Source organism: Lepidochelys olivacea (genome assembly GCF_965140295.1).
Source record: "Lepidochelys olivacea isolate rLepOli2 genome assembly, chromosome: 5".
Taxonomy (NCBI): domain Eukaryota; kingdom Metazoa; phylum Chordata; order Testudines; family Cheloniidae; genus Lepidochelys; species Lepidochelys olivacea.
In genome coordinates, this window is record NC_140415.1 from 44,648,794 (window position 1) to 44,661,088 (window position 12,295).

The 12,295-nt window shown below is 41.9% G+C and overlaps 1 protein-coding gene across 1 annotated transcript in view; it reads left to right on the forward strand.

Annotated features, from left to right (window-relative positions):
• Nucleotides 1–12,295, forward strand: part of CDK7 (cyclin dependent kinase 7) — a gene marked incomplete at its 5' end in the record, with an annotated part of 33,298 nt that continues 21,003 nt past the window's right edge. Inside the window, 5 exon segments of the mRNA XM_084629525.1 lie at nt 1–95; nt 97–163; nt 4,583–4,642; nt 5,900–5,933; nt 11,219–11,286. Of these exon segments, the coding sequence (XP_084485651.1) occupies nt 1–95; nt 97–163; nt 4,583–4,642; nt 5,900–5,933; nt 11,219–11,286 (324 nt within the window).

Sequence of the window (12,295 nt, forward strand, 5' to 3'; positions counted from 1 at the left end):
ATGCGCAGGGAGCTCGGGGAAGGGGCCGGGTTCCGTGTGCAGGGCCGGAAGCAGCGGGCGTCTCAGGTAGTGACGGTTTTAAATCCCCCTGGCCCGGCCGGTGATGGATGCGCGGGCCCGAGCTAAGCGCTACGAGAAGCTCGACTTCCTGGGCGAGGGGCAGGTGAGGTCTGCGCTGTGAGTCGGGGCGGAGGCGCCCGGCCCGGCCCGGCCCGGCCCGTGGGGTCTCGGCTGGGGGCGGAGGCGCCCGGCCCGGCCCGGCCCGGCCCGGCCCGTGGGGTCTCGGCTGGGGGCGGAGGCGCCCGGCCCGGCCCGGCCCGTGGGGTCTCTCTCATATCCTGGGAGTAACAAGGCGAGTGGCATAAGGCCCCCTGCTACATATTATTTATACATTTGCGTTGAGCTTAAGAAATGATTATATATAGCAGTAAATTGTGCTTTCATTTAGATTTAGCTCTTTTAGTGTGTTGAGGTAGAGGTAGTATTTGCTGCTTTGGTTGTGGTGGCATTAGAATTTGAATATTTTCTGTATATTTATTAATAAGAGGAAAGCATCCCTGTTCTGCTCTTTTCCTGTGCACATGGAGTATGTTTGCAGAACTGCAGATGTAGGGTTTCTGTTGTGGGGCTTATCCCAGTTAATGTCATTTGTTAAGTTGGGCCCCACAATTTCACTCCCATACGTAGAATGGGTTGGATTGTGTTGTTGAATAGTTTTTAGCGGTTATTTTATTGGGGGGGAGGGGAGAGTGGGGTTAAGTGTTTCTATCACAGTGGAAGTCTGGAAGGTTATTTCTTTAATTCTGATAGCCCATCTGAAACTTTAATGTATTTATTATAAGGTTTAGGTATCTATAATTTTGTCTGTTCAGTCATCAAGTCTCTCAGAGAAAAATGTCCACTGTTCTGGCTGTTTACGGACTTTTCTTTTAAAAAATGGATTCTTTCCCTGCCCTGTCAAGGTTGACCTGTATTATAGTAGGTTTCTAAGAAGGAGTAAGATTCTTTGCAAATCATCTTGAGTAGATGACAGTAGAACTAGGTTCCCAGCAGTCATCTTATGAGTCCATTACTGGGAGTTCTGAATTTGGGAATTGTTCCACTAGAGTTGATAGGTCATTGATGTATGGATTGAAGAGAGTTGGTCTGATTATATTCATGGACTCTTTCTTTATAGGTCTAGGAAGTGTTCTATTTTGGGTGAGTGGACTTTGGTTATGTTGGTTTGGTTTAAATTCTTACCAGTTTTGCCACAAGAAACTGGTATCTATTGCATCTTCAATTTATGCTGTGGTGGAGGGGTGGAGCCCTGGGCTAGCCTATGCAATAGAGGAGTGCTGTGCAGAGTGAGGATGGTGGCCATTTAAGGTCTGTACTCTGGTTAGCAATGGAATTGAGAAGGATGCTGATAAGAGATGGCCTTGCACTGTGTACCTGCCACAAGATCAGGAAGGGGCAGTAATGGCAAATAGACACAGGGGGTTAGATCTCCCACAGTGTGTAATCCTATCCTAGATGGATCATATGAGAGATACCTCTGAGGGATGTTTTTCTCATTCCTTGGCAACACTTGTCATGCCAGTAAAGTCACAATTAGGGGCTATCATCACTTCTGTTTGTAATTGGAATATGGGTTCAGTGTTTGTGCCATAAGGATGGGGAGGCATCTCTTTTGGGTAGTTTGGGACAGGGTATGAGTATCATACTTGAGAGTTTTATCCTTTTCCTCTGGTCTGGAGGCTTTTTTCTGATTTCTGGTACATTCATCTAGGAATATAAGCATACCTTGTCCATTTAATCTAGTATCTAGTCTGGCAGAGGCCAATACCAGGTGCTTCAAAGGAAGGTATAAGAAACTCTGTAAAGCAGTGCTACTCAAAGTGGTGGTCCGTGGACCCGGTGCCGGTCCGCAAGCCATCGGCTGCTGGTCTGCGCACACATTAGGGGGAAAAAAATGGCCGGTCCCCACATCAGATAGCTTAAGAAGCACTGCTGTAAAGGACAAATACAGAATAACCAGCCCATAGGGGAAGCTTCTGTCTTTCATTATGTAGTTGGCTTTTGCACTGAACTTTGAGAGTTCTTATCCCTTTTATATCAGGATAAATATCTTTTGATGTTTCCATTATCCATGTAAATATATTAATTCTATTTTAAATCCTGTTAATTTTGGCCTGAGATCTCTTGTGACAGCGAGTTCTACATATTAATTACACACGGATAAAAAGAACCCTTTTTAAAACGGATTTAAATATGTTGTCTCAGTTATATTGAATGTCCCCTTTTTATATCATGAGCACATATTGGAGCCCCGACTTCCGTTCTCTCTCTCCTCCAGTCTTTTGTTAAACCTCCATCATATCTGCTCTTATTGGTCTTCTCTCCCTTTTTTTTCAGTCTGTTAAGTGGGAGTCTCTCCATGAATCTAATCGCTTTCATTGCCAATTTCTGAACCCTTTCTCATAGATCTCTTAATATCGAGTGACCTGAACAGAACCAGTGTTCCAAGTAAAGGCATTCTGTTGGCTTGTATAATATTATATTAAAAATATTTTCAGGATATTCTATCCCATACTTTAAGACCCTACCATTTTGTTTTTTGACCACTTCTGTGCATTGATCTGGCTGACACCTGTGGCTTTTCTTGAGCAGTTACAATTAATTTAGAACTCAGCTTTGTGAATGCATAGTTACTCCTTCCAATGTGACTAGCCTTACTTTCCTCAGCAGTGAATTCCATTCATCCTTATGATACCTATTCACCTAACTTTGTTAGGTCAGTTAATTAGGTTTATTAGAGCCCAAGTCTTCTCTAGTCTTGATTAACCTAAATAAGCTGGTCATGTTCATAAACCTTGTCACTTTACTCTTTTTTTTTTTTTTTTTTTTTTTTTGGTTCAGATCGCTAACAAATCTATTAAACAGAACCTTGAGTCGATCCACTGATATCCGTGGTATCTTTATACAACACACACAATGGAGAGTCATATAGGCTTCTGTCTGTGGGTGGGCAATTCCAGTCTCTCCATTTATTGTAGCTGGTATCTGCCAGAACGCTGGTTCCTGCTTTTACTCCATTACTGGGAGAAGGGCTTCTGCAGAGGAAAGAGCTATGCCATGTTTGCCCCAAGTATGGCAAGATCTATTTTGATAACTCATTGGATTTTCTAGAGCTGAAGGCCCTCCACCCAAAATATCCTTTTCCCCCCAAACCTTCAAGCTTCACATGAGAGACTATTAGCACTATGCCCTAGGTGGTGGTAACTGAGGGCAAGGTAGTTTTGAGATGGAAAAGGTTTAACTCGCAGAGCACTCTAGAGATAAGGATCAGCACCTTGAACTGGATCCAGAACTCTGGGGGGGGGAATGGGACATCACTGAGAGCAGAACAGTGAACATATCTACTCAGTGTGCACTGGTGGCCAAAAACCTAAACAATATTAGGATGCATAAGGAATGAGATGGAAAGTTATAAAATGCCATTGTAATATTTTCTGTATTAATCAGTGGTTTGCTCTCACCTAGAATAATGTATTCCCCTTTGTTATTTCTCAGAAAACTTCAGTCTTCTGCTTGGATTAGAACTAGCAAGAAATCTCCACACAAGACACCTCTCTAGGTAAAACTAGCAAAGGGCTCATCAAATATTGCCTAACCAAGACGCTTGAAAGCATCTAGCTAGTAGTCAAAGACCACAACTCATGTAAAAAAGAAGCTGATATAACCTCTTATTTTGCCAATAGTGATAACTGTGGAATTCACTCAGGTGGTCATTGGGGGAATCACAGCCTTTACGTAGTAACTAAACATTTACTATTTATTCAGTGCCTTAATTGACACATTCATTATCACTCAATGAGGATCTGCTCCCTGTAGGAGGCTGCTATTCCTGCCCTGTATTTTTTTCTTCTCCATCCCCCTTCCTCTGCTTCTTTTCTCTCGTCTGCCTTTGGGCCAGTCTTCACTCCCACTCCCTTTCCCATTCTAGCTGCTAAAGTGATCAGCAGTGAAATAGTTAATGTTGACGCTGAAGTCTCACTGGTATTTAGAGTTGACACACCAATGGTGAGGGAGAGAGAGGGGGAGTTCATCTTTCTCAGTTACTGTTTTGGGCTGTCTGCAAACTCAGGCAGAGACCACAATACTGGTTATGGTCATGTTTGGAAGGCTTTCTTTGCTCCCTATGAGAGGTAGAAAGTTTTTAAGTGTGAAAGCTTTGTTTCTGCACAATATGAGTGTTGTTTGGATCACACAAACACATCATAAAGGCTAGATCTGACCTGCTAGCCATATGTTGGACACCCCTGAATTAGATAAGAATGTGCACAATTGTTATAGCTACTGCTAAAGAGTCTTCATAAAACTTCATGCTTCTGTGCTTAAGCCAATCTCTAATAGCAGTTAGAGCACAGTCACGAGGGGTAGGGTTTTTTATGTTGGCCACTGCTGAAGATGGGGTACTGGACTTTAGGTTTGATCGAATATGGCAATTTCTTTGTCTCTTAAGAACACTAAATTATTCCTTACCTGTTATATGGTTAATATTATTGTAAACAAGGACTACTGTTTTTTCTTGTCTTAGTTTGCCACTGTTTATAAAGCAAGGGATAAGAACACCAATCAAATTGTTGCTATTAAAAAGGTGAGTGTTTTGTGTGCTGTTATGTACGTACTCCGCAATCAGGTATCTAGTTGCTGTTGAACAGTTTCAAGAGCTTTATCCATTTAAAGAGAAGCTGTGATTATTTATTCCTATGGCACCAACAGTGTGTTGGTTGGCCAATTGGTTGACCAGTCTGAATCAGCCACCTCAAATGTTCTTTCATAATGTAAAATGGTGGCTTCAACACCATTACATTTCTAGGTTTGTGATTGGTCTCCCAGCTCAGAAGCTGGAATTTTAAATATTGCAGACAATATTTTGGAGGGCTGTTAGTTTTTTATTGCATGTTTGGGTTTTATTTTTTTTAAAGTAATTCCAAACATAATGTTAAACTTTGGGTCTTCCACAGACTTGAGTATCCTCTTCAAAAGATGACTGTCTAATGTTTGTCCCCCTCAGATAAACCTTTTTAGATGGTCTGGCTATTGGTGCTGGGGAAATCTTGCTTTTGACTGTCATTTCTGTAATTTAGCCTTTGGAGTAAAATGTTTAGTGTGATTGCTCTTTTCTGATTTGAAACAACACAACCTCATGAGGTTACAATAAATTGTAATATTGAATATAAATGTTTTAGATATGCTTTGAGGGACTCTTACTAGGATGGAATTACCATAACGAAGAAGCAAGTATCCCTCAGCTTTGCCTGATAAGCCAAGTTGAGCCATTTCAATAATGCAGTCAGATTAAGTATTCATATTATACTACTACTGCTCCCATAAGGCTGTTGCTGTTTAAAATTGCCATCGAGAACAAACTTGTTTGCACTGAAGAATTGCTGTAAGATCACGCAAGGTTTTGTGGGTTAAAAAATAACTTCAGGACCGAAAAATGTTTGGCATGGGATAAATCTGGTAAAATCAGAATAGCCTGTAAATTTGAGGTGGCTTGCAACAACCATGTGGATGCCAGTCTTAATAAAATTCGTACTTCGAATGATTCACTTTCTTGGGAGAAGCCCATTACTGGTGTAATATGGCTTTGCAGGCCCAGACTGGGGTTCCAGTTACAAAACTCTTTGGTAAGATTGCATTATGTTTGGCTTTGGGAAACCTAAACACCTGTTCCTTTTGTAAATGCCAAAGCTGCAAATTCACTTTTAAAAATAAACTACTTAGCTATTTAAGATCTTTTGTTAACACTAAAACTCACTTTATCTTTGAGAAACTTATTGAGGTCTTCAGGTGTTGAGGACTGTGATTCTAATTACAGATAATACAGCACTTACTGTTTCTTTAGATTAAACTTGGACATAGATCAGAAGCTAAAGATGGTAAGTACTTAAAATACTTGTACACCATATCATGTTTTGTCTTTTTGCCTTTAGTGTGTTACTGTGAACTTCCTACTGTTGCTGTAGAGCAGTGAATTAGTTATGTCATCTGTCCTAGCTGGAAAAGTTGATAGCTATATTGACTGAATTATTCCTACTTCTTTGATGTAGCTTTTCCACAAAAACCATACCCCAACACATACTGGGGGATGGAAAGAGAAACAAATATAAAACTCCTTTATACTTTGCAGTGTTGAACATGATATAAAATCCTAGTGTCAAAACAATTGATTTCCATTATCTAAGATGAGAAGTAGATGTAAATATATTGAATTTTAAAACTTTTCAGTTTTTAATAACCTTTGGCTAGTCACATAGATAAATTAGTTTACAACATTGAGTTTACTGTGCCTTTAACTTCTTTCTCGTTTGATTTCCTGCCCACATTTCTGTTGTTTTTTCATAGTGCTGTTGATGTGCATGGCACACTAGATTGGTAAGAAGCTAGTCCTTTTGTATTTCTTTTCACACTGGTATCTCCTGGTTTAGTATCATTCATGTATCTTAATCCTAGTTAGCAGAAAGAAGATGATTGTAGGAAGAATTAGGCTTCAAGTATGTGTCCGTGTGGATCTCATTGTAGGTGCATACGTGCCTCATGCATGCAAGATCAGATTTTTTTGAATAGTGGTGTCTAGCAGGGCTTGTCATGCACACTATGCCTCCTTGTGCTCTCATGCAAGCGCATAAAAAGTAGGGCAGGCACAACCCTCCCTAAGATCACTCTGATTGTATGTGGCAGCAAGATGGAACTCAGTGTGTCCAACCCACTATTCTCTTCAGAGACCCTAAACAGGTTTTTTAAACTGTTTTGGGGAAGAAATTTATCTTCACACTTTCATGCAAATGATGTTCCCAAAAAGAGAGATGAAATCAACTGACCCCACTTTTCTCTGGGGTGAGGTACTTTGTGCCAGTTACACTTTCATGATGGATCCAAAACCTTAGGATTTCAGCTCTGGCAGCCTGCGACAGGCACAGATGATGCCCCTTCTGTCTAAGGGAGAGCCACATCCCAGGCAGGTGCTCTGTGTGCAAGTCTTTCTGTGCCATGATCCAGTGCAGGGGCACTTGGCTCAAGCTGCATCTCCCTGAGCAGTCCACGCTGGTTACTTCAGACCAAGAGATGATGGTTACAGCCAGAGTGGGGCTAGATAAAGCAACATTCGCCAGCACTCCATTGAGCACTACTCACATTTTATGGTCGGGGGTGGAAAGAACGCAAAAAGAGCAGTGTTAGTACTGATGATCTGACCACCTTAACATTGAAGTCCCCAGTGCAGGAGACCTCAGCACTTACAATGCTGGCACCAGTGACTTTGGTTCTTGTGCAGTTACCTTGACGCCTCAGACAATACAATAACGCCTATGCCTGCTCATAAACGGGATTCCAACTTGCATAGTTGTACTGAGCATAAGCATAGCCCTGAGACCAAAGAGAGGTCCCAGTTAGAGCACATGGAACGTCAGTCCTCCAAGAACACAGTCCCTAAGCAGCTGGGCAGAGCAAGAGACCTGACACTGATCCCGTTTTTATGTTGGATCATATTAAAGAAGTTTCTGTATTAAAATCACAAATGAGTTTGATTCCCCATAGTTTAAATTCTAGGGTATTAGTACCAAAAGCCAAGAGACCTTTTAATTAGTGTTTCTCTCCCTCTGTGTGAAACTTGCAAGCTGCTAATTCTGTTAGTACCTTCTATGACAGAGTGTTCTCAAAGCAATTCTTTGTAACAACTACTACTCACACAGAGAGACTCAAAGCAATACTCTGTAACAACAGAAACAGCACCCAGAGACTCCCCGCCCTTTTGTTTTATTCATCTCACTTTGTTAACAATTGTGATTAAAATAGAGACAGAGGATGTATGTGGATGGATGCTTGGTGTGGATAATAACTGAATGATCAAAGAGGTGCCAGCCTAAGAATCCAGTGTCCATCGGCTGAAGAAGGCGTCAAGTGGAAATAACCAGAGGACCCCCAGAGCGCAGACTGGAATCCACCCAACAGCCTCAAGAATGGGAGAACCAAAGAACAAGATAACATCTGGCAGCACGGAGCCATCAGAAATGTGCCATCTGCTGATTGATTTAGCAACAGCATGATGAAGCAATTCCCATAGACTGGCATAGGAAGAAATTCCTATAAAAACAAACTTTAGAAAGTGAGAACTTTGGGGTCTGATTCTGCAAACCAACTTCCAGGAGCATCAGATGAACATCTGACAAGGCCCTGCTCCCTCCTCATGTCCAGGCCACCTGGCCAGTGGCTTGGCATGAGCAACTCTAAGGCTGGTAACTATGATGATAACCTTCAGAACCCGTGTGTGTGTGTATGTATGAATGAATGTGTGAATAAATATGAAATTGAATGGAATGTTATAGCTATAACTAACTGCTTACTATGACTCTTTCTGTATTCACAATAAATGTGGCATTTTGCCTTTTCCCCTTTAATAGGATCCTGCTGGTTTTTGTTTTATTGATATAACTACTGTTACTTGTGATGGGGCTGAGCAAGGACCTAATGCTTTCTGTAGATGCACCCATATATCGTCCGCAAATCTTCCTAGTACTGAAGAAGTGGACTGGACTAGGACCGGTGCCTTGCCAGCCCCCTTTGAAGGGGATATACACACCTTGCCATTGCCTGTATATTCTTGTCAGCATTGAGCAGAGATCCTTTGCCCCTGCCAATGGAGAATGATCCTAAAGAGGGCACAAGGAAGCCCTCATTCAGAGCACCGAGTGCTGTGCCAAATGGCGTGGGAGTGACACTGGGTCAGCGAACACAGCTGGTACCCATGTAGTGTTCCATCTTGGCCATATTGGTCTTACTGGGGCCTGTCCTCCCACACCAGATGATCAGAAGGTTGTGGTGCCACCTCCTGTTGCAGAACTGAATTGGTGGAAGGAACCCAGGAACATTCATGGAGTGGTACCATCAAGTACTGGTTGGGAAGCCCACCTGAACAATCTACAAATTCAAGAGATTTTTGTCCTCCGAAGACATGGGGTTCCACATCAAGCCATCAGGTTAGCCTGTAATCCCACAGTGGATATCTTGTAGGACGACAGCTCTGCAATATGCTACATAAACAAAGGAAGAGAGAGATGCTCATTTCGTCTCTGCCTGGAAGCTATCAAGCTCTGGACATGGTGCCACCAATACTGGAGAACGTCAATGTCTCCATCTCCCAGGTGTCGGCATCAACCTGGCAGACTTCCGAAGCAGGCAGACAATTACCACCGTGCCACGTGCTAGAACTTTTGTCCAGAGTGGGCATGAGATTGGGGTTGCTAGCAGGTGCCTTCTTTCTGCAGTGGTCCCAAGGCCTATCTTTTGCCTTTCCACCAATTCCCCTGACCCTCAGGATGACTTCCAAAATCAAAAGGGACAAAGCCACGATTATTCTCATAGCTCCCTGCTGACCAAGGCAGTCTTGGCTGCTACAAATGTCCATCCTGCCTCTGATCCAGCTCCCAGACTGCCTAGACCTCCTCTTACAAGACCATGACAAGATACTCCATCCAGACCTGAAGCCCCTGCATCTGTTCTATGGCTATTGGCTAACTAAGTACCACAGATATAGAATGCTTCCTACGGGTCCAGGAAATCCTGATACATACCAGGAAAACATCTACCACAATATATTCATCTAATTGGAAGAGCTTCTCAATGTGAGCATTGGTCCAGGCCTCAGTACTGAACATTCTCTGACTTGTTGCATTTAAAATAGGCTGGCCTTTTGTTAATCTCTTGGGGTCCACCGTACATCCACCTATTCAGTGGTGCTGGCCTTTTCTCACCCCGCAATATCTAAATTTTTCAAAGGGTTGTTGCACACTTACCCACTGTTGAGAGAACAGAATCCTGCCTGAGACCTCAGTTTAGTCTGTCTGAGTCTCATGGAGACCTTGTTCCAACCTCTCACAGAATGCAGCTTACACCACCTACCTCTGAAGATGGTCTTCCTAGTGACTATTGCCTCAGTCAGGAGATTGAGTAAGCTTCAGTCACTTATGTCCAAACCTCCCCATACCACATTACATAAGCACAAAGTGATGTTGCAGCTTCACTCGAAGTTGATTCCTAAGAGTGTCTCAGAATTTTATCGAAGCCAGTCAATCAGACTTCCTTTGTTTTTTTTCAAAGCCACACTCAGCACTGGGAGTGTGTGCATGTCCATGACTTGGCTTCATTATATTGACAGCACCAAACCATGCACTTCATCTTTCTAGCCATAGGTGGGCACTTTAAAGGTCAACCTGTCTCTTCGCAAAGAATATTGAAATGGATAACACAATATATCTTGCTGTGTTACTTGCTGGCTGGTGTATCTCTCTCATCAAACATCATGACTTGCTCCACCAGAACACAAGCAATATCCTCCACTTGCTTTAGGAATGTTCCAATACTGCTGCCTTAGACTTCTAATGTGGAGTAACCCACTAACATTTTCAAACGCTGTCTTGGACTTAGCTACCAGGTCAGCTGCCAAGCTTGGGAGAGCAGTATTTCAATCCCTGTTTTACTGATATAGCTGCAACTTATTCCCACCATCCTGAAGAGGATACTACTTGACTGTCACATACAGTGGGATCGACACTAACATGTACTTGAAGGAAGAATGATTACATACACTACAATAACTCTCTGGTTCTTTGATATCTTATCGGTGTGGATCGGACAGGTTACATGAGGCACAGAGTGCATATGCTGCCATGATGGACATTGCTATTCAAAAGAATCTTCTCTCTCATGGATGATGCACATGATCCCACTGTGGTTCTACCACAGTTACTGCTGGGTAAGTAACCATTTTTTAAAAAGCCTTAAAATTGTTTGATAGGTCAAGATTTGGTATACTCTTCTAGGTCTATGCCAAAACTTCTCTATTTTGCCAAAAGGGGGCATACACTGCTATAGAAACAATCACATCCTAAGGTGTGAGAATTTCCACCTACTTGTAGATGTGAAGTATTTACTGTTGTCTGCTATGACAATGATGCATACCCAACTTTGAATTACAGTGATGTACTTAGTTGCAATTCTACAAACTTAATGCATTTTTTTTCTTGTTCTGTAGTCTAGATCATAATTTCTCAAACAATCATAAATGACCAACATTTAAAAGAAACTGAATTAGAAATTCTTATTGGTAGCTAAATTGAAGTTTTTATTTGCTGCTCCTGCCTTTGATGTGATATTTCTTTCAACGTAGGAATCAACAGAACAGCCCTGAGGGAGATAAAATTGTTACAGGAGCTAAGCCATCCAAATATCATTGGTGTAAGTATAAAATGAGTACTACTTGTGGCATCTGCAGTATGTCAGTCCCTGAATGCTGTAGATATAAAATAGTATATCCACAAAGACTTACTGCTGTGATCATGGAGATCTTTATCTTAATTCTTATACTGGTCATCTTGCAAGTTGGCAAACCATGTTAACCAATAAAATATTAACTTTAATAAAAAGGCAGGTCTCAAAATCCACATGCATTTTTGCTAAGGGTTAGTTGGAAACTTTTGCTGTTTAGGTGGGGGTAGAGTTGCAAATCCTGAAAAATTCAAATTTAAAAATAAAATTGATTGTGAATCAATGCAGTGTGGCATTTCCTTGACTTTTTGCATGTTGTCTTGCCTCTGTTGCTACTCCACTTTCCTAAGCAACAGCCTGGTGAAACTGACAAGGTCTGTTCAGTTTCACTGATGCTATTTAAAATCCAGTGGGCAGCAGTAATACTTGTAGTTCAGAGCATGCATTTTTTTTAGTTTTTTGACTTTCAGCTTCAGATAAATGTTTGTAAAGGTAAGTACTAGTGATGGGTGATTCTCTAAACGGTTGGTTCAGATAGACGTACAAAAGTTCAGGTGCTTTATTTAAATATTTTCCATGGAAGTGTACTGTTCTTGCTGGATCTCAAGCCCATTGTTACAGCGTTTCCATACTTGTAGCTGAAACCAGGAGGTGCTGAAACACATGAATTAAAAAGCAGTTAACTTGACTGCAAACATTTAAAAAAGGCTTTAGCTTGTATGTTCTCTAACTCATTTCAGCATCTTTACTAGGATGGGCAAAACTGTTTGAGTCTTTGACAGATAACTTGCAAACTTAGACGTTCTTAATTGTCCACTTATGAACTGAAGTCCTAAATGCTGAATTATGGCCAAGAACAGTTTGCCAAAACCATACAAAACTGAATCCATGCAAGCAGGGACCACGGGTGGCTGATAATAGTGGGGGGCGGGGGCAGAGGGGGGCATGCTCAGTACAAGCCAAGCAGCAAATGGGGAGG